We start from the raw sequence: 23,935 nt of genomic DNA, 5'->3' as shown, positions 1-23,935 counted from the left end.
ATGCTGTCTAGGTTGATCATCGGAGAAGGCAATGGCACCCCACTCCAGTACTCTTGCCTGGAAAATCCCATGGATGGAGGAGCCTGGTAGGCTGCAGTCCATGGGGTCGCTAAGAGTTGGGCACAACTGAGTGACTTCACTTTCACTTTTCACTTTCATGCATTGGAGAAGGAAATGGCAACCCACTCCAGTGTTCTTGCCTGGAGAATCCCAGGGACGGGGGAGCCTGGTGGGCTGCCGTCTGTGGGGTCACACAGAGTCGGACACGACTGAAGCGACTTAGCAGCAGCAGCAGCAGGTTGATCATAGCTTTTCTTTCAAGGAGGAAGCTTCTTGTAATTTCATTAACGTCCCCCACTATTGTTGTGTTACTGTTAGTTTTTCCTTTTATCTTTTTTAGTATTTGCCTTACATATTGAAGTACTCCAATGTTGGGTGCATATATATTTATAATTGTTATATTTTCTTTGACAGTGCCTTCTTAGATACAACACCTTCATACATACAAGCTATGAAAGAAATAATCGATAGGATCGATAGGCTATATTTCAGTAAAATGAAAAACTTCTGCTCTGCAAAAGATAACGTCAAGAGAATGAAAAGACAAATCACACACAAAAGCTACCTTAGCTACATCTGATAATGGTCTGTTCAAAATATAGAAAGAACTCTTCAAACTCAATAACAAGAAAATAACCGGATTAAAAAATACACCAAAGACCTTAACACCTCACTAAAGAAGACATACAGATAACAAATAAGCATACAGAAAGATATTCCACATCATATGTGCAGAAGGAAAATGGAAATTAAAACAACAATAAGATAACACTACACACTTATTCACAGAGCCAAAATCTGGAATGCTGACGACACTACCAAATATTGGTGAGTGTGTGAATTAACAGTAATTTTCATTCATTGCTGATGGGGCTGCAAAGTTGTTTAACCACTTTGGAAAACTCTTTGGTGATTTCTTACACTAAGTATATTCTTACCATATGATTCAGCAACTGTGTCCCTTGGTATTTACCCAAAGGAAATGAAAACATGTAAACACAAAACCCTGCATGCATATTTATAGTAGTTTTATTGATAATTGCCCAAAATTGAAAGGAATAAAATGTGCTTTAGTAGGTAAATGGTTAAACAAACTGTGGCATATCCAGACAATGGAATATTATTCAGTGATAAAAAGAAATGAGCTATTAAGCCATGATCACACATGGAAGAAGCTTGAATGCATATTGCTAAGTGAAAGAAGTCAAAGTGAGGATTACAACAGTATGCATTCTGGGAAAGACAAAATTATGGAGACATTTTAAAAAGTCAGTGGTTGTCAGGGATGGTGGTGAGAGGGGAAAAGATGAATAGGAAGAGCCCGTTCCTAAGAGGACTTTTAGGGCAGTAAACGTATTTTATGATCTAACGATAGATTTATGGTATTATACATTTGACCAAACCCTTAGAATGAACAACCACACTGTACACTTTGGACTTCAGGTGATTATGTGTCAACTCAGGTTCACCTTTGCTAAGAAATATATCCCGTTGGTGAGTGATGTTGATAATGGGGGAGGGTATGCATATTTTGGAGCAGAGGTTATATGGTACATCTGTACCTTCTCAATTGTACTATAACCTAAAGTGGCTCTAAAAAATAAAGCCGTAGAAAAGGTATTTGGGACACAACAATTGTGACCCATGGAGCCAAGGGACCATCTGAAGTTGGTGAGGAGGATGGGGGAATAGGGATGAGGCATGGAACGTTTTAAGAGAAATCTACAGGAAATCAGAGTTAGAAGGGATACGGAATAAACTCTGTGCATGTTCACAATTTATTGAGTAGGTATAACTTTATTTACTGTTAATGACTTGATCTAATTACATCTTTGCAAGAAAGTCAAGCTGTGCAGTAAAGGGAGAATTAATGATTACATTTATTGAGCAAAAGGATCAGAGAAATAAGAAGTCACTCAGGATGGAATTGGGAATTTTAAATTTTTGAAAAATCTATAAGTGCAATTAGTTATTTAAAAAGTATTAAAATGAATATCTATGGTTATAATTTTTCAGCATTCCTTCTCCTCGCCTGCTCTGTGCCTGGTCTGTGCATTCACAGGGAGCATAAAGGAGTCTATGGTTATAATTTTTCAGCATTCCTTCTCCTCTCCTGCTCTGTGCCTGGTGTGTGCATTCACAGGGAGCATTAAGGAGTGATTGGACCAGCTCAGGCTCTGGGGCCAGCCTGCCTGAGTCCCAGGGCCGCCTCTGCCACTTAACAGCTCTGTGATCTTGGGAGGCTTACTCAGCCTTCTTAATCTCACTTTTGTCACTTTGAAAATGAGTGTAGTAATGAACTCATATCATAGGGCTATTATGAGGATTCAAAGAGCTAATATTTGTCAGGTCTTGAGTCCACCGTCTTGTATCAGGAAGCAGTTTATGTCTTTATTAAATAGAAAAATCAAAACGGACTGCTGTTGCAAGATTAATGTACTTAATATCTATTCTCTTATAATATAATCAGTAGCTATAAAAATATAGTATAACATTTGAATCCGAGTGATTGAGCAGCCTCACTCAGTCCCAGACTGCTGTGCAAGTTGCTAATGGTGAAGTTCCTCCCCATTATAGTTGCTGTACATCTCCTGATATTTATTTTCTTTTCAACAAATCCATCCTTCTTGCCCTCTTTGAGCCAAGACTTTTGACTACTAATATTCTTCCTTTCCATGTCTAAAAATCAGTAATTTTAAAACAAATAAACAAACCAAAACCAACAAAAATGATTTTTATTTGGTTCAGTGCAGCAGACTTTTTTGACACTAGCATCATAAATCTTTAAAGTGTTAGAGATTCTTGACAGCTTGGGAAAGCACATAGTAATACATTTTTTGAAGTTTGCCTTATGTTTTGCTGGAAGTTCCTTTAGCAGATTGCCTTCTATAGCATGCTGTTTTCCCCAAGAGTTATTTAGTTCTTCCCCTTTTTTCCAGGGCCTCCCTGGTGGCTCACACAATAAAGAGTCTGCCTGCAACGCAAGAGACCCAGGTTTGACCCCTGGGTCGGGAAGATCCCCTGGAGAAGGGAATGGCTACCTACTCCAACATTCTTGCCTGGAGAATTCTATGGACAGTGCAGCCTGGCGGGCTACAGTCCATGCGGTCACAAAAGACTCAGACATGACTGAGTGACTAACATTTTCACCTTTCCCCTTTGTTCAAGCAAAAACCACCCCCATGTTTTATTCAAATGTACTTCGACATTTCAATTCACCCTTCTTTGTAATATTGTTTTCTTACTATAGGACTTCCTACTATATCACTTGAAAGTATTTGAAATTCAACAACCAACTATTTGAGATTGTTTTGCCAAAAGTTTTAGTTTCATTTTAGGTTTGAAGGTTCATTAACAAAAGAAGCCACAGGTTACAACAAATAAGCAATTTAACTTTTTTATAGAAGAGTTATTTGATGTAGTTTCAATATATAGTTATTAAAATTAAAGAAATAGCAGCAATAGAGAGAAGTAACAGCATATACATCACCAAATTGAGCCAGCACCTACATCCAGACTTGAACAGGGCTAGGATGTCCCACATTAACAGTAATATGGAGTCTCAGCTGGAAAAGGGTTCCAGTGCATCCACCCCACGGGCAAGACTTTAAATTCCAGTTTGGGGAGCTCCCCTTATATTCCCAGACCACAAACTGATGGCTACAAGTTGAATGTTGAAAATTATAACTACAGATATTCATTTTCATGCTTATTCTTTTAAAATAACTAATTGCACTTACAGATTTTTCAAACCGTCATCAGTCTGCACGCCAAAATGCAGCTCTGGTTCTACTTTAACTTTTACAATGCTGTTTCATCTTGTGAGTCATGAGACTTCTTAGACCCTCGGGGGTTGGCCAGATCTCCAGGGGCTCAGAAATGACAAGAATCACTCCCTCTCTTACCTAAAGTGCTGCCTGACTTGCTGGTAACAATTGGTGTGGTTGTGAGCAGGCAAGTAGTCCAGGTACTGTCCAGGCAGGTCAGAAGCAGGTCAGAAGCCTGCTCTCCTGCTTCTGAAGCCTGAACAAGACTACCTCCATTTTAACTTCTCTATCAGATACGTATCTAAGTACAGATATACTGTGAAGACCAGAACCCTTTTTTTCCCCTCCTGTGGGAATAGGTTTGAGCATGAAAAGCCCCTTGGTAACTGGTGCATCCCTCATAGACTCATCACTGCCACACGTGTGAGTACATCACAGGCCTGTGGTTTACTCTGTCTGTTTCCAATGCCAAAGACTCAAGTACGTTTAGGCACAGTCCAAGAACTATGCTTTATCCCTAGTCAATTATTTATTAAGCACAGTAATGAAGATGGCTGAATATTATGTTTTAACTATATTATTAAAAGATAAAAAATTAGAATCAGAAAGTCAAAAGCTTTCTAATTGAGTTCCAGGATAGGCCCCCTCCCCTTTAATAAAATTACTTTTCAATTATGGATTTAATTATTTTACTTCCTTTCCCTGCTTTTAAGAACCCCATTAACACGGTCTTTTCTAGTGAGTCAGTTCTTTGCATCAGGTGGCCAAAGTATTGGAGTTTCAGCTTCAGCATCAGTCCTTCCAATGAATATTCAGGACTGATTTGCTTTAAGATGGACTGGTTGGATCTCCTTGCAGTCCAAAGGACTCTCAAGAATTTTTCCAACACCACAGTTCAAAAGCATCAATTCTTCGGTGCTCAGCCTTCTTTATGGTCCACCTCTCACATCCACATGTGACTACTGGAAAAATCATAGCTTTGACTATACAGACCTTTGTCAGCAAAATAATGTCTCTGCTTTTTAATATACTGTCTAGGTTGGTCATAGCTTTTTTTCCAAGGAACAAGTGTCTTTTAATTTTAGGGTTGCAGTCACTATCTGCAGTGACAGCCACTAAATGACCTGCAAAACTAAAAATATTTGCTTTCTAGTACACTATAAAAAAGGTTTGCCAGTCCCTTCTCTAAATTGAAAATACTAAAGAACTGACTAAACTGTAATAGAACATTATTGTAAATACCTTGTGGATTTAAAAATAAAGAATTCACAGAATTACAGGAAATAATCAGAAAATGCCATTAATAAAACAACAAGAGAAATATAACAAAATTTTTGTTGCAGTACTTTTTAAAGGACAGTGTACATATTCATTAAAAGGTACTAGAGAAATGTTCATGGACAGGACCATTCAATATTTTAAGATGACAAGTCTCCCAAATGACCTATAAATTTCAAGGAATTCCAGTGGGGAAAAAAATCAAGTATCTTTGTGGATAGTGACAAATTTATTTTAAAAATTATGCTAAAGAGCAAAAGGCTAAGAATAGTGTGCTGCTGCTGCTGCTGCTAAGTCGCTTCAGTTGTGTCCAACTCTGTGCGACCCCATGGACTGCAGCCTACCAGACTTCTCCGTCCATGGTATTCTCCAGGCAAGAACACTGGAGTGGGTTGCCATTTCCTTCTCCAATGCATGAAAGTGGAAAGTGAAAGTGAAGTCGCTCAGTCGTGTCCGACTCTTAGCGACCCATGGACTGCAGCCTACCAGGCTCCTCCATCCATGGGATTTTCCGGGCAACAATACTGGAGTGGGGTGCCATTGCTTTCTCCAAGAATAGTGTACATATGTCCAAAGAAGACACTTTGAAAAGGGGGATTTTTCTTACCAGATAGCAAGATACCAAGACTTAAAATAAGCTACATAATCAATATAGTGTTTTTATAGCAAAATAGTGGGTCATAGATGAACACAGTGGCAGCCAGAGAATTCAAAATTAGGTGCAGATGTATGAGCTCTCATGAGAAACAATGTCACAAAGAGCAGTGGGGATAATCAAGACTATGAGCTAAGACAATTGGTTATCTACATGGATAGAAAATATAAAATTGCATGTTTGCTTCCCATTATACGTAAAAATAACTTCAGATCACAGGCTTAATTGCAAAAGGGATAAGCTCAAATATTTTAGAAGATGGTGTGACAGAATTTTTTTCATGATACCATGTTAGCAAATGCTTAAGTATTTTTTAAATGAGATTCTTATAGAACTAAACTATAAGAATATATGGTTAAAGTCAAGAACTTTTTAATCATCTCTTGATACCCTAAGTAAATGAAGAGACAAATATACATTGAAAAAAGATACCTTCAATATACAGAAAAGGCAAAGAACTAATGTCTGAAATATATAATGATCCACAAATCTAAAAGGAAAATATAATAAAAATACAAAACATATAAATCAATCTTTCACAGAAGAGAAACTATGAATTAAATGTAAAGCAAATGAAAAGTTGCTCCACCATTTCATCAATCTAGGAAATACACAGTAGGTACATTTTACATTTAAAGGTCAATACATCTAAATAACAAAAAGTACTACAATCAGTAGTGTATACTGAGTCACGTCAGTCATGCCTGAGTCTTTGCGACTCTGTGGACAATAGCCCACCAGGCTCCTCTGCCCATGGGATTCTTCACGCGAAAACACCGGAGTGAGTTTCGATTCCCTTCTCCAGGGGATCCTCGCATCTCAGGGATCAACCCAGGAATCTCTTTCGTCTCCTGCATTGCCAGGACGGTTCTTTACCACTAGTGCCGCCTGGGAAGCTCACAATCAATAGCAGTACTACCAAACTGGAAAACATTTTAAAAAACAGATAATACAAAATGTTTGAGAAGTTTCACAGAAACAGAATGCATTTATGTGGCAGATGGGGTATAAATTAGAACCTGTACTTTAGAAGAGTTTAAGATTAGATGTTAAAGTGCCAACACATCCTATTGCATGGAAATTGCATCCTTAGGCATTTATATTAGAGAAATAGTTACATATGATATGAAGAGTCATGCACAATAATGCTTATATCATCATTGCTTTATACATGCAGACTTATAATAACACAAATATTCATTAACATTATTTTGAATAAATAATTTGAGTATCATATGCAGCAGTGAAAAGTGAAATGCACTAGGTACTAGGTTAGCATGGTTGAATTTCAAAACCTTTATGTTTGTCAGAAAAACAGAATGCTATTTACTCTTATATTTTAAATAATGTGAAGAAAGAGATAAAACCATACTTGCATACTCTGTTTTTAGGGTTATTTTAAAGTTTAAAAAATTAATGTACTGATAATTAATATAATGACTTTCTATCTAAATAGGAAAACTTGTTTTCTTTAGCCAGATAGTCAGCACACAGAAGTTCATTTTATTACTAATTTAATTTTTATTGAAGTATAGTTGACTTACAATCTTATATTAGTTTCAGGTGTAAGACATAATGATTCTATATGTCACCTGAAATTTAGTTTATGGTTATCCACTGAGCTGTGTGCATGAGCTTAAAGGATATAGTCTGGGCTGTTCAGGAGAGTTTACATTGTGAGAGGTATAACACGTCAAGAACACATTTGCTGAGTTCTACAGGTACTTCTTTTCTTTGCTGATCCTCTTCCTTCCTGCAATCTTAAATGTATCTGTTATGTGAACTAGAAAATGTGTAGCTTGTTAAAAGACTTTGAAAAGAAATTTAGCTCAAAGAGAGAAATAAAGACACACACACACATATAGAACATACAATCTACAAAGTGCAATCAATATCAAGTACTCACACACTCATTAGCATGTGATGTGAATAGATAGATGAATAGTTCAGACACTGTGTATTCTGTTATTGTTGTTACTGTTCAGTCACTAAGTCACATTCAACTCTTTGTGACCCCATGAACTGCAGCACTCCACACTGCCCTTTTATTCACTGGCTTCCAGAGTTTGCTCAGATTCATGTCCATTGAGTCAGTGATGCCATTCAACCATCTCACACTCTGATGCCCACTTTTCCACCCACTCTTAATCTTTCCCAGAATCAGGCTTTTTTGCAATGAGTTGACTCTTCATCTTAGGTTATGGAAATTATCAGTTAAAAATAACTGTGATTGTATTTTGAAGAAAAGAGATGACAGGAGAATCTCACTATAAAACAAAAATTGTAATACAAAACAAAATTTAAACTTTTTGACTTAACAATATAAAAAATTAATAACTCAATACATGTTTATCAGCAGATTAAATACAAGAGAGAATTTCTAATTTAAAAAATAGATTAGTAGAAAAAATTACTGATTACAGAAAAGGGCATATGGATAGTCTGTTCAGTGGCGCAGTCATGTCTGACTCTTTGTGACCCCATGGACTGCAGCATGCCAGGCCTCCCTGCCCATCACCAACTCCTGGAACTTACTCAAATTCATGTCCATCGAGTCCATGGATGAGATCCAACCAAGTCATCCTCTCTCATTCCCTTCTCCTCCCGCCTTCAATCCTGCCCAGCATCAGAGTCTTTTCAAATGAGTCAGTGCTTCGCAACAGGTGGCCAAAGTATTGGAATGTCAGCTTCAGCATCAGTCTTTCCAGTGAATATTCAGGACTGATTTCTTTAGAATTGACTGCTGGGATCTCCTTGCCGTCGAAGGGACTCTCAAGAGTCTTCTCCAACACCACAGTTCAAAAGCATCAATTTTTTGGTGCTCAGGTTTCTTTACAGTCCAACTCTCACATCCATACATGACCACAGGAAAAACCATAGCCTTGACTAGATGGACCTTTGTTAGCAATCTAATGTTTCTGCTTTTTAATAAACTGTCTAGTTTGGTCATAGTTTTTCCTCCAAGGAGCAAGCATCTTTTAATTTCATGGCTGCAGTCACCATCTGCAGTGATTTTGGAGCCCAAGAAAAGAAATTCTGTCACTGTTTCCATTGTTTCCCCATATATTTGCCATGAAGTGATGGGACCGCATGCCATGATCTTCGTTTTCTGAATATTGAATTTTAAGCCACCTTTTCACTCTCTTCTTTCACTTTCATCAAGAGGCTCTTTAGTTCTTCTTCACTTTCTGCCATAAGGGTGGTGTCATCTGCATATCAGAGGTTATTGACATTTCTCCCAGCAATCTTGATTCCAGCTTGTGCTTCATCCAGCCTGGCATTTCTCATGATGCACTCTGCATATCAGTTAAATAAGCAGGGTGACAATATGCAGCCTTGATGTACTTCTTTCCCGATTTGGAACCAGTCTGTTGTTCCATGTCCAGTTCTGACTGTTGCTTCTTGACCTGCATACAGATTTCTCAGGAGGCAGGTCAGGTGATGGATAGAGGTGATGACAAATTCTGACAAGTTAGTAATAAACTTTAAGGAAAAAGAAGAATAAGAATGGGACAGAAGAAATATTTGGTACTGCCTGAAGTAGTACAGGTTGAAAACATGTTCTCAACTATGAAAAGGCGTCAAGCAACAGATTCAAGTTGTATATGAATTACAAGCTAGGCAACGACATCTAGACACATTAGAAACTAATAAAACCAGTCAGAGGAAATCTTAATGTTGAAGCTGATAGAATGGGCACAACCTGTTCAAAGGTAAATCTTGATACTCTCTCAATAGATCATTATGTCACAAAACATGGAATGAAAATTATTTAAGTAGTGAGATAAAAGCAGTTGACAATCCATACATCTATAGCCAGAAAAAAATATCTTTTAAGGCAAAATAAATATGTGTTCACACAAATAATAAAGAGAGATCTCATTGCCAGAAGAACTGTTCAGAAAGGAATCCCAAGGCAAAGAAGTTCTGAAAGAAAAAATATATATATATTGCTCCAAATAAACTACAAGAATTTAGAAAGTATTGACGAACAAAAGGAATTTGTGGATATGTGGTTAATCTAAATATTCTTTGACAGTATAAAACAGTTTTACCTGTGGAGGTTTACATGTATATAGAAGTGTAACAAAAGTGGTAAACCCAAAAAAAAGAGGATATGGTAAATGGATTTAAAGATGTTTTGCATCTTTGCCTTTCTGAAAAGTAAAAAAAAAAAAAAAAAACCTACTAATTTAGAGTATACTCTAGCAAGACAAAGATATATCTTATTGTTACTAGAGCAACCACCAAAAAATAATAATAAATATACTATGCTAAATAAAGGTATATCAAAATAACAGAAAAATGTTTGATTAAAATAAAGCAATGAAGGAGAGAAAATGACACAAAAATAGAAAAATAAAAAACAAAAACAAGCATTAACATGTCAGATTTAAACCTACATGTACCAATAATTACATTTATATATAAACAGGTGAAATACTTCAATTACTAAACAAAGGTTGTCAGACTACATAAAATAAACACCCTATATGTTAACACATCTTATTGCAAATATGTAGGAATTTGCAAAGAAAGATAATAGAATATAATAAATCAGATACCACTAAAAAGAAGTCTGGGATAGCTATTCTGATGGTAGGCAACATATGCTTTATTGCAAAGCACCATTAAAGATAAGGAAATATCTCATGAATGTGAAATTATATGCCCTAAAGTTATAACCTGAAATATATTAAGTGAAAACTTATGGAGCACAAAGAAGAAATAAACTCGCAGCTACAGTGAGGGATTTCGATGAAATCTGATACAGGCCTAGACCTAAAAAAGACATCAATACAGACATAGAAATTCTGAACAGCACAACAAACTGGATCTAGTAGATTTGTATTCAACATTGCAAACAGTTACAGAATACACACTCCTTTTAAGGGCACATGAAACATTTTTAAAAATTGACTTGATGCTGTCATAAGATGAGTCTCTACAAATTTCAAATGATTGATTCAAGCAATTCAAATTTGAAATCTTCAGTAACCACAGTGGAATTAAGCAAGGAAGGCATCAGATAAACTTGATACCAAGTTCAAGATTAACCTATAATTTTTTTTTTTACAACAGGACTTTTAAAAATATTTCATTAGAATATTACTGATCTTAAAGTGGCTGCTTGTGATGATTATGTAACTCAGGCTCACTTGCTGCTGAAAGTGAAGTCGCTCAGTCATGTCCGACTCTTTGCGACCCCATGGACTGTAGCCCGCCAGGCTCCTCTGTCCATGGAATTCTCCAGGCAAGAATACTGGAGTAGGTTGCCATTTCCTTCTTCCTTGCTGCTGAAAATATCCCTATATTGGAGGGAAGGAAACAAATTTCTTTATCCTCACAATCTAAAGTTAGTAATATAATATTATCATTGATTTTTTAGAGTGCCCATACTTATAAGAGCATTGCATGTTATATAACAAAACAATAGAATGCATACTTTATTAGAAATCCGAGGGGTGACTGATGAACCAGGTGATTTTGTGAAAGAAATGAGATTTAAACTGGGTCTTAAAGCTGGGTAAAATCCAGAAAAGCATCCAGTGTGCTAGCTATTTCAGACAAGTGTTTCTTTTGAACAGTTAAGAGGTGAAAATACCCTGAGGGTGTTTGAAAAAAAAAACAAAAAACACTCTTGTTTTAGAGGAAATAAAAAGAACTTCTCCTTCTCTTATTCATTATGATGTCTAGACTCCTCTTGCTAAAATATATGAGGGAAATAAAAGGACATCTTTTATAGCCAACTTTTAAAGAAGAATTTATTGACTATATCTAAAAGTCAAGTTGATTTGTTGTGAGTTTCACTTGTTGCTGTTCAGTGGCTAAGTTGTGTCTGACTCTTGGCAATCCCATGGACTGCAGTACACTGGGCTTCCCTGTCCTTCAGTATCTCCTGCAGTTTGCTCAAACCCATATCCATTGTACCGATGATGCCATCCAACCATCTCATCCTCTGTTGTCCCCTTCTCCTCCTGCCCTCAGTCTTTCCCAGCATCAGGATCTTTTCCAATAAGTCAGTTCTCCGCATCAGGTGGCCAAAGTATTGGAGCTTCCGCTTCAGTGTCAGTCCTTCCAATGAACAGTCAGGGTTGATTTCCTTTAGGGTGTACTGATTTGATCTCCTTGATGTCCAAGAGATTCTCAAAAGTATTCTCCAGCACCACATTTTGAAATCATCGTTGGTGCTCAGCATTTTTAATGGTCCAACTCTCACATCCATATATGACTACTGGTAAAACTATGCCTTTGACCATATGGACCTTTGCTGGCAAAGTAATGTCTCTGCTTTTTAATATTCTGTCAGGTTTGTTATAATTTTTCTTCCAAGGAGAAAAGCATCTTTTAATTTCATGGATGCAGTTTTTACTTAGAGAATGCAGAGTTATTAATATAATCTTAAAAGATCAATTCTTTTTCTATAGTAAGAAACATCTTCTTTGACTCAGCATACAAGTTTGGAGCAAATGTACTCAAAGAATTCTTTTAAGTCTCAACCTTTGGGATGACATAGTCCCAAGCAGATTATCCTTACAAAGTTTGTTCCTTCTAGATGTCACAATACGGTCTTAATAAGGCCAAAATCCTCCAAAAGATTATAAAAGGCAACATCTTTCCCTGCCTCTTTTACTTATAACATTGTTAAGAAGGTATCTTCTATATAAGCCTTTTATTTTTTTTCAAATTTCATGATAATTTATTATTATTATTATTTTTTTTTTTTACTTTACAATATTGTATTGGTTTTGCCATACATCAACATGCATCCACCACGGGTGTACACGTGTTTCCCATCCTGAACCCCCCTCCCACCTCCCTCCCCGTACCATCCCTCTGGGTCATCCCAGTGCACCAGTCCCAAGCTTCCTGTATCCTGCATCCAACCTGGACTGGCGATTCATTTCTTATATGATAATATACATGTTTTAATGCCATTCTCCCAAATCATCCCCTCTCCCTTTCCCACAGAGTCCAAAAGACTGTTCTATACATCTGTGTCTCTTTTGCTGTCTCGCATACAGGGTTATCATTACCATCTTTCTAAATTCCATATATATGCGTTAGTATACTGTATTGCTTTTTCTTTCTGGCTTTAAATCATAGGGAAAAAGCAATCTTTTTCTGTGTATAGCAACAGTTTTTAACCTTTTTGGAAACAGAGAGACAACCTTGCAAATCTAATGAAAGCTGCATAAACTCAAGAAAAAATGGAAATTTACAACAACCATATATTGTGGTGCAAAATATTAGGAGTTTAAGAGTTTTAAAATTCATCCTTAGAGGTCAGTCTTGAACCCCTCCTTTATCGAGGCTTTATATTTTCTCTGTCTCTTCAGTCCCTTAAAACAAAGAAAACATGTTTCATAGTGTTGAGAACAAGACCTTTCCTTGGTTTAACAATAGCAGCTGTAATTTTAGTTATTCATCTTGTTTAATGTGCCTGGAAGCTAGAATAAATGGAAAAATAGTACAAGAACAAAAATTGTACCTAAGAAAGTCTTTTTTTTTTTTTCAGAAAAGTTTATTCTTGAAAATGTAGTTTAAAACAAATCTCAACATGAAGCTTTTATTTAAAAAAAAGTGTGATGGATGTGTGTGCATCTGTGCTCAGCAGCTCAGCCATGTCTGACTCTTTGTAACACTGTGGACTGTAGCCCACCAGAATCTTCTGTCCATGGGATTCTCTAGGCAGGAATACTAGAGTGGGATGTCATTTCCTCCTCCAGGGGCTCTTCCTGATCCAGGGATTGAACCCACATCTGCTGCATCTTCAGCACTGGCAGGTGGATTCTTCACCACTAAGCCACTTGGGAAGCCCCATAAAGGATGGACCAATTCCTAATGTTCCGAGGCAAGTTACTTGGATTATGCATTTTTGGAGAAGTTAATTCTTAAATCATGGGAATACATTGCTTCACAATAAAGTTATCTAGCAATTTATTTTTCAGTAAAATGACATGAGATTTTGGAAGTAAGAGGACATTTTCCTTTTGTGTGCCTCTACTAACTATCCCCCTAAACAAGATTATATACAAAATCTTAAAAATATTTTCCAAAAAAATTGAGAAAGATTGAGTTTTAAATCATTAAAGTAGATTCATAATATTATCTAATTTTAAATTATATTTATTGAAAAAAATTAGAAAATGCAGAAAAGGGCTTCCATTCTGGCTCAGACGGTAAAGAATCTGCCTGCAATGCAGGATACCTGGGTTCGATCCCTAAGTTGAGAAGAGCCCTTGGAGGGGGGTATGGCACCTCACTCCACTATTCTTGCTTGGAGAATCCTCATGGACTGAAGAGCCTGGCAGGCTACAGTCCATGGGTTCTCAAAGAGCTGGACATTACTGAGCCACTAAACACACACTCACAATAATAAAGAGAATTCTCTGCAATTTCATCATGTAGCTGCTGCTGCTGCTGCTGCTAAGTCGCTTCAGTCATGTCGACTCTGTGCGATCCCATAGACAGCAGCCCATCAGGCTCCCTGTCCCTGGGATTCTCCAGGCCAAGAATACTGGGGTGGGTTGCCATTTCCTTCTCCAATTCATCAAAGTGAAAATTGAAAGTGAAGTCGCTCAGTCGTGCTGACTCTTCGCGACCCCATGGACTGCAGCCTACCAGGCTCCTCCATCCATGGGATTTTCCAGGCAAGAGTACTAGAGTGGGGTGCCATTGCCTTCTCCGTCATCATGTAGAGGTAACAGCTATAAATATTTGATGTATATAATTTAACATATTTTGTATATCAACATAAAGATGTTAAGAGATAATACAAGCATGAAAAATATGATAATCTTTAAAATTGAAATATAGTTGATTTATAATATTGTGTTAGTTTCAGGTATATAGCAAAGTGACTCAACTGTACATTTAGATTTTTTCCATTATAGTTTACTACAAGATATGAAATGCAGTTCCCTGTGCTATACAGTAAATCCTCGTTGTTTATCTATTTTTATATGGTTCTGTGCATCTGTTAATCCATATTCACATCTTATCCCTATGTGTACCTCCCCTCCCCTTTTGGTAACCTTAAGTGCAATTTATATGTCTGTTAGTCTTTGTAAATAAGTTAATTTATGCTATTTTTAAATATTCTGCATATTTCTCTGATTTGCTTCACTTAGTAGGATAATCTCTAGGTCCATCCATGTTGGTGCAAATGGCATTTTCAATTTTTTAAGGCTGAGTAATATTTCACTGTATATATACACCATATCCTCCTTACCCATCAATCCTAAGAGTTGATGGACACTTAAGGTGCTTTCATGTCTTGGCTATAGTGAATCAGATTAGATCAGATCAGTCGCTCAGTCGTGTCCGACTCTTTGCGACCCCATGAATCACAGCACGCCAGGCCTCCCTGTCCATCACCAACTCCCGGACTTCACTCAGACTCACGTCCATCGAGTCAGTGATGCTATCCAGCCATCTCATCCTCTGTCATCCCCTTCTCCTCCTGCCCCCAATCCCTCCCAGCGTCAGAGTCTTTTCCAATGAGTCAACTCTTTGCATGAAGTGGCCAAAGTACTGGAGTTTCAGCTTTAGCATCATTCCTTCCAAAGAAATCCCAGGGCTGATCTCCTTCAGAATGGACTGGTTGGATCTCCTTGCAGTCCAAGGGACTCTCAAGAGTCTTCTCCAACACCACAGTTCAAAAGCATCAATTCTTTGGCGCTCAGCCTTCTTCACAGTCTAGCTCTCACATCCATACATGACCACAGGAAAAACCATAGCCTTGACTAGACGGACCTTTGTTGACAAAGTAATGTCTCTGCTTTTGAATATGCTATCTTGGTTGATCATAACTTTCCTTCCAAGGGGTAAGTGTCTTTTAATTTCATGGCTGAAGTCACCATCTGTAGTGATTTTGGAGCCCAGAAAAATAAAGTCTGCCACTGTTTCCACTGTTTCCCCATCTATTTCCCATGAAGTGGTGGGACTGGATGCTATAGTGAATAGTTCTGCTATAAATGTTGGATTACTTGTATCTTTTCAAATTAAGACTTTTATCTTTTCTGGATATATGCCCAAGTGTGGGATTTCTGGATCATATAACAACTCTCCGCTTTTAGTGCTTTGAGGAATCTCTGTATTCTTCTCTATAGGGGCTATATACTGCCAATTTATATTTCCATCAACAGTGTAGGAGGGTTCCCTTTGCTCCACACTTTCTCCAGCATTTATTATTTATAGACTCTGAATAATGGCCAATCTAACTGTTGTGAGGTATACCTCACTGCAGTTTTGATTTGCATTTCTCTAATAATTAGCTACATTGAACATTATGTTATGTGCTTCTTGACCATATGCATGTTTTCTTCTGAGAAATGTCTGTTTAGGTCTTCTGCCTATCCTTTGACTGTATCATTTTTGCTTTTGTTGTTGGGTTGTATAGCTCTTTGTATATTCTGGAATTTAAGCCCGATTGATCATATACTTTTCAAATATTTTCTCCTGTTGGGTAGGTTGCTTTTTCTTTTTCTATGGTTTCCTTAGTTGTGCAAAAGCTAAAAAGTTTGATTGCTGCTGCTGCTAAGTCGCTTCAGTCGTGTCCGACTCTGTGCAACCCCATAGACAGCAGCCCACCAGGCTCCCCCGTCCCTGGGATTCTCCAGGCAAGAACACTGGAATGGGTTGCCATTTCCTTCTCCAATGCATGTAAGTGAAAAGTGAAAGTGAAGTTGCTCAGTTGTATCCAACTGTTAGTGACACCATGGACTGCAGCCTACCAGGCTCCTCCACCCATGGGAGGTCCCATTATTTATTTTTTATTTTATATCTGTTGTCTTAGAAGACAGAGAATGTTGTTTTGAACTTGCATTTTAGATGTTTTTTTAAAAAATGTCTAAAATTAAACACAAGCTTCCTATTATCATTGAAAAAAATAGAAGGAAGTTTGAAAATAAATATAATAAATTTTCTGTCATTTTCACTTCACCTCTTCTCTGAATAGCCTTGTAATTACATTTGTACAGCTTTTCTTGAACTGACACAAGGATAAACAAATGTATACACTTATACAGAGTACTGTTTTTGTAATCGTTCCTTTTAAAAAGTATTTAAAAAATAGATTGGCATCTGTTAGTTTTTTCATCATAAGCAATGTTAAAATCTTTAGATGTAATTGATTTTTAACAGTTTGTTAGAACTTAAAGTTATATGAATGTATATATATATAATTTATTCACATATACATGTCTGTATACATACATACATAGACATACAAGCTACACACAACACACACCCACATGTTGACCTAAGCTGGGGACCATTACAGGGATCCTGCAGTCAGGAGTTGCTGTAAAGTGCTGCATTAACTTCTTTAAATATATCTCTAAGAAAGCAGTGAACTAAATTTAGATTCTTAGGAAAGGAGTTTCTGGAAAAGTATTTCATATGTTCTGTAATTATTTTAGTAAATATTGCCAGATTATTTATTTTCCATTTTTAAAGTTTTGTGTTTTTTGGTACACTTTTTCACCTTATGTATTAAAGTATCTCTCCAGTCTCATAGGTTAGAGTAATTTAGTATTTTCAATCTGATGGATTAATAAACTGTTTTCTAGTGAGGTTGAGCATATTTCTTCCCTTTGAGGTTCATTTGACTATTTTCTTCTGGAAATTCTGAAAATATTTTTCTCATTTCTTGTAGTCATTTGCTTTTGTTGTTTTTATTTTTAGGTCAAATTATTAGTGTCATTAGACATTTTAGGTACATAAAATTTTATCACTTCTTCATTTTTATTTCATTGCATTTATTTCTCCTTTCCATTTACAAAGTTCTAATTCTTATAATATTAAACTTGTAATTTGAACTAAGAAAAGCTACATAAATCTTTTTTCTTTCCTAGTTTCAGAGCATAGATATTTTCAAGTATTTTATTTCTATCTTCCTGTACCTCTCCTTGGCATTTCTGCTGTAAATTATTTTAAGTTTATCTTGTTTTAAATGCATTCCATATTAGTTATTTAAAAATTTTATATATGAAAAAAATTTTTTATATATGAAAAAATAAAATTTACATTTACTAATTTTGTCAACTTTTTGCATTCCTTCGTTTTGAAATGAATGTTTTCCTAGCTAAAATACAATTTTTAGCAATTTGTTTCACATACTGTATGAAATTATCATCTTTTTTTAACTCATTCTGTATTGCTATTTTAAGTAAATACACAATTCTAGTTCTTTGAAAGTTCTTTTTCTTGAGCACTTTGAAGATGGCCAAAGTTATAGAACAGAATGGAAATGTTATAAGCATTAATCACTTAAATTAATTCAATCAAAATAAGTGAGTGTATAAAGAGTGTTAGAAGTTGAATCCTTGCCTGATATTGAGTGTCTGATATTAAAAAATGAATCAAGAAAGAAAACCTTAAGAATTTTATTCAAGGTCATGGATGATTTATGCTTTCATAAGAATTTATTGGGTAACTCAGACTGAGTCTTATTAAAAAACAATTAGAATATTAGGAAAAATGTGTATAAATCATCTGCTGGAAATGATTGATAGTTAATGAGACTAGGTGGCAAGAAGACACAGAAGATCTACATAAGAATGGCCATAAGATAACCATGATAATGTGGGTAATCACCCAGAATTGGACATCTTGGAGTGTGAAGTCAAGTGGTCCTTAGGAAGCATTACTACAAACAAAGCTAGTGAAGGTGACAGAATTCTAGCTGAGCCATTTAAAATCCTACAAGATGATGCTGTTAAAGTGATGCACTAAATATGTCAGCAAATTTGGAAAATTCAGCATTGGCCATAGGACTGGAAAAGGTCAGTTTTCATTCCAGTCCCAAAGGGCAATGCCAAAGAATATTCAAATTACTGTACTATTGCACTCATTGCATATGCTAGCAAGATAATTCTCAAAATCCTTCTAGCTAGGCTTCAAGGTACATGAACCAAGAACTTCCAGATGTACAAGTTGTATTCAGAAAATCCAAGGGTGGGGTGGGGAAAGCAGAGGAAACAGAGATCAAATTGTTAACATCTATTGGATCGAAGAGAAAGCAAGGGAATCCCAGAAAAACATCTGCTTCATTGACTACACAAAAGCCTTTAACTGTGTGGATCACAAAAACCATGGCATAGTCTGAAACAGATGGAAATACCAAACCACCTTAGCTGTCTCCTGAGATACCTGTTTGCAGATCAAGAAGCAAAAGTTAGAACCGGCCATGGAACAATGCACTGGTTCAAAATTGGGAAAGCACTACATCAGGGCTATATATTGTCACCCAGATTACTGAACTTCTATGCAGAGTACATCATATGTAATGCTGAGCTGGATGAATCGCAAGCTAGAATCAAGATTACTGGGAGAAATATTTGGGGTTTTTTTTGAAAATTAATGACTGTCTGAGGAGTCCTTACAATTAGCTGTGAAAAGAAGAGAAGTGAAAAGCAAAGGAGAAAAGGAAAGATATATCCATTTGAATGTAGAGTTCCAAAGAATAGCAAGGAGAGATAAGAAAGCCTTCCTCAGTGACCAGTGCAAAGAAACAGAGAAAAACAACAGAATGGGAAAGACTAGAGATCTCTTCAAGAAAATGAGAGATAACAAGGGAACATTTCATGTAAAGATGGGCTCAATGAAGGACAGAAATGGTATGGACCTAACAGAAGCAGAAGATATTAAGAAGAGGTGGCAAGAATACACAGAAGAACTGTACAAAAAAGATCTTCACGACCCAGATAATCATGAAGGTGTGATCACTCACACTCACCTAGAGCTGGACATCCTGGAATGTGAAGTCAAGTGGGCCTTAGGAAGCATCACTACAAACAAAGCTAGTGGAGGTGATGGAATTCCAGTTGAGCTATTTCAAATCCTAAAAGATGATGCTGTGAAAGTGCTGCACTCAATATGTCAGCAAATTTGGAAAACTCCGCAAATTTGGACTGGAAAAGGTCAATTTTCATTCCAATCCCAAAGAAAGGCAATGCCAAAGAATGCTCAAACTACTGCACAATTGCACTCATCTCACATGCTAGTAAAGTAATGCTCAAAATTCTCCAAGCCAGGTTTCAGCAATACGTGAACCGTGAACTTCCAGATGTTCAAGCTGGTTTTAGAAAAGGCAGAGGAACCAGAGATCAAATTGCCAACATCTGCTGGATCATCGAAAAAGCAAGAGAGTTCCAGAAAAACATCTATTTCTGCTTTATTGACTATGCCAAAGCCTCTGACTGTGTAGATCACAATAAACTGTGGAAAATTCTGAAAGACATGGGAATACCAGACCACCTGACCTGCCTCTTGAGAAACCTGTATACAGGTCAGGAAGCAATAGTTAGAACAGGACATGGAACACCAGACTGGTTCCAAAAAGGAAAAGGAGTACATCAAGGCTGTATATTGTCACCCTGCTTATTTAACTTATATGCAAAGTACATCATGAGAAACGCTGGGCTGGAGGAAGCACAAGCTGGAATCAAGATTGCCAGGAGAAATATCAATAACCTCAGATTTGCAGATAACACCACCCTTATGGCAAAAAGGGAAGAGGAACTAAAGAGCCTCTTGATGAAGGTGAAAGAGGAGAGTGAAAAAGTTGGCTTAAAGCTCAACATTCAGAAAACGAAGATCATGGCATCTGGTCCCATCACTTCATGGGAAATAGATGGGGAAACAGTGGAAACAATGTCAGACTTTATTTTTTTAGGCTCCAAAATCACTGCAGATGGTGATTGCAGCCATGAAATTAAAAGACACTTACTCCTTGGAAGAAAAGTTATGACCAACCTAGACAGCACATTCAAAAGCAGAGACATTACTTTGCCAACAAAGGTCTGTCTAGTCATGGCTATAGTTTTTCCAGTAGTCATGTATGGAATTGAGAGTTGGACTATAAAGAAAGCTGAGTGCTGAAGAATTGGTGCTTTTGAACTGTGGTGTTGGAGAAGACTGTTGTGAGTCCCTTGGTGTGCAAGGAGATCCAACCAGTCCATCCTAAAAGAGATCAGTCCTACATGTTCATTGGAGGGACTGATGTTGGAGCTGAAACTCCAATAAGTTTGCCACCTGATGCAAAGAGCTGACTCATTTGAAAAGACCCTGATGCTTGGAAAGATTGAGGGCAGGAGGAGAAGGGGATGACAGAGGGTGAGATGGTTAGATGGCATCACCAACACAATGGACATGGGTTTTGGTGGACTCCAGGAGTTGGTAACGGACAGGGCGGCCTGGCATGCTGTGGTTCATGGGGTTACAAAGGGTCAGACACGATTGAATGACTGAACTGAACTGAACTGAACTGAACTGAAAGGCCAGTTTTATTAAAAAATAAAAGCATCCTAAGAACAAAGTCTGGGAGTGGGTGATGGACAGGGAGGCCTGGCGTCCTGCGATTCATGGGGTCGCAAAAAGTTGGACATGACTGAGCAACTGAACTGAACTGAACTGAAGACCAAACAGTGATATATAAATCCTGTAACACATGTTGAATGAGCTACTCTCATCCCAACAATGAATGTCCATTGTGGCCTTTAACCACACTAAAAGGTTAATGAAGAGGAGCATCTCAGTAGCAGAAAATTCAATATTCATTCATGATAAAATAAAAATTAGCACTTAAACATGATAAAAAGCTCACATTCATTTATAATAAAACAAAATTAACAGTAATTCTTGACAAAACAGAAATATTATATATAGCATTACTATAATATGATTTTCTCAATTATGCAGATGATACCACTCTAATGGCAGAAAGTGAAGAGAAGCTAAAGAACTTTTGATGAGGGTGAAAGAAGAGAGTGAAAAAGTTAGTTCGAAACTCAACATTAAAAACACTAAGATCAAGGCCTCTGGTCGCGCCATTTCATTGCAAATAGAAGGATAAAACATGGAAAGAGTGACAGACTGTATTTTCTTGGGCTCCAAAGTCACTGTGAATTTTGAGTCCAGGCATGAAAATAAAAGATGCTGCTCTTTGTAAGGAAAACTATGACAAAACTAGACAGTGTATTAAAAAACAGAGACATCAACTTGCTGACAATAGTCCAAATAATCAAAACTATGGTTTTCCAGTACTCATGTACATATGTGAGAGTTGGATCATAAAGAAAGCCAAATGCCAAAAGATGCTTTTGACTTGTGGTGTTGTTGAAGACTCAAGAGTCCCTTGGACCACAAGGAGATCAAATTAGTCAATCCTACAAGAAATCAACCCTGAAGATTCATTGGAGGGACTGATGCTGAAGCTCCAATACTTTGGTCACCTGATGCGAAGAGCTGATCATTGGAAAAGACCTTGGTCCTGGGATAGATTGAAGGCAAATGGTGAAGGATGTAGCAGAGGACAAGATGGTTAAACAGCATCAGTGCCTCAATGGACATGAGTTAGAGAAAACTCCAGGAGATAGTGGAGGACAGAGGAACTTGGTGTACTACAGTCCATGGGGTCGCAGAAAATCAGACAGGGCTGAACAACAACAAACCAACAACTTGCTTTTCCCATTTAACATGTCATACCACCTTTAAGGTCTTAAGCTTTATATAAAAGCATTCAGTTCTGGTTCCTCACCTTGTATGGTCCTGAGTTTCCTATTCTAATATGTGTGACAATTCCTAGACCTCAGACCCTGAGACTTTCATCTAAGTTTGATATTACTCTGGACCACTTTGGTTCCAACAGTTACTTTAAATTCCTTCTTGATTTTCGAACCGGCAGATTCAATTTCAGCTATTCATTCAACTAAGGACAACATTCAACTGTTCTGTGGATTTGAAGTGGAAGAGTAGAGATTCTCCCACATCACTGGTAGCCGGCCATATTGACCTGATGTCTTCTCTGAGAACTTACCCCTGTTTATCTAGACGCCCTTCAGTTTTTCACAGGCAAACACGAATACAAATCTTCTATGTAGCTATACACATTCTCACTACATCCTAATAACTTACAGTATGTACTCTAGTGGTAATATTTTTGTTATGCTTAGTATCTATTTGTAGCATAGTAAGTTAGGAGACCCTACACGAATACATACATATGCCAGTGATTTATCCTTGCCTAACAGTATATTCATTTTCATTATTACTACAGACATGAGTATAACAAAATAAATAGAAGACCCATAGATACATGTACACTATTTTCTCATCACTTCAACAAATATTCATTGAATGGCTCTTATGTACAAAGCACTATTTCAGGCATTTAAAATGAATCAGTGAATAAAACAGAAGATCTATTCTTATGATTTATTTTCTTCATGCTAGTGAAAAAATAAAGTTTTCTTGTTTTGGGAAAGTAATATTGGCCAGAAGAAAAGACTTCAGATCCTCTTCTTTCACACACCTGGAGCTTGGCCTATGATACTCCCTTTTGGAGACTCTCTTAGACTGATCCTATCATTGATATTTTTATGTTGATGAATAATGATGAGGTTTAAGTAGTCTTGGTTTTTTTACAGCTTAGACAATGGAGTACCTTTGGAACCTTGGAAGTTGCAGCTCATATTGAATCAGAAACAAAGGAGTACTCAGTGGTGACAGAAGAAGACTGTGAAATTCTTAAAATTCCAGCAAATAATTTTGCAAAGTTAAAAGCGGTATGTTTTTGTTGTTGTTGATGGTGGTGATGTTCAGTCATTAAGTTGTGTCTGACTCTGTGACTCCAGGGACTGCAGCACACTGGGCTTCCCTGTCCTTCACCATCTCCCAGAGTTTCAGTTCAGTTCAATTCAGTTCAGTCGCTCAGTTGTGTGCGACTCTTTGTGACCCCATGAATCACAGCACGCCAGACCTCACTGTCTATCACCAACTCCCAGAGTTCACTCAAACTCACGTCCATCGAGTTGGTGATGCCATCCAGCCGTCTCATCCTCTGTTGTCCCCTTCTCCTCCTGCCCCCAATCCCTCCCAGAATCAGAGTCTTTTCCAATGAGTCAACTCTTCACATGAGGTGGCCAAAGTACTGGAGTTTCAGCTTTAGCATCATTCCTTCCAAAGAAATCCCAGGGCTGATCTCCTCTAGAATGGACTGGTTGGATCTCCTTGCAGCCCAAGGGACTCTCAAGAGTCTTCTCCAACACCACAGTTCAAAAGCATCAATTCTTCAGTGCTCAGCTTTCTTCACAGTCCAACTCTCACATCCATACATGACCACTGGAAAAACCATGCCTTGACTAGACGGACCTTTGTTGGCAAAGTA

The 23,935-nt window shown here is 37.3% G+C and overlaps 1 protein-coding gene across 1 annotated transcript in view; it reads left to right on the top strand.

Annotated features, from left to right (window-relative positions):
* CNBD1 (cyclic nucleotide binding domain containing 1) overlaps nucleotides 1–23,935 on the top strand; it is a 531,230-nt gene that overhangs the window by 309,065 nt on the left and 198,230 nt on the right. The window contains exon 9 of the mRNA XM_010862239.1: nucleotides 23,196–23,333. Within this exon, the coding sequence (XP_010860541.1) occupies nucleotides 23,196–23,333 (138 nt within the window). The remainder of the gene's footprint in view (nucleotides 1–23,195; nucleotides 23,334–23,935) is intronic.

Source organism: Bison bison, unplaced genomic scaffold (genome assembly GCF_000754665.1).
Source record: "Bison bison bison isolate TAMUID 2011002044 unplaced genomic scaffold, Bison_UMD1.0 scf7180017858048, whole genome shotgun sequence".
Taxonomy (NCBI): domain Eukaryota; kingdom Metazoa; phylum Chordata; class Mammalia; order Artiodactyla; family Bovidae; genus Bison; species Bison bison.
The sequence above is the reverse complement of the archived record's forward strand: the minus strand, read 5'-3'. Positions and strand labels throughout refer to the sequence as shown.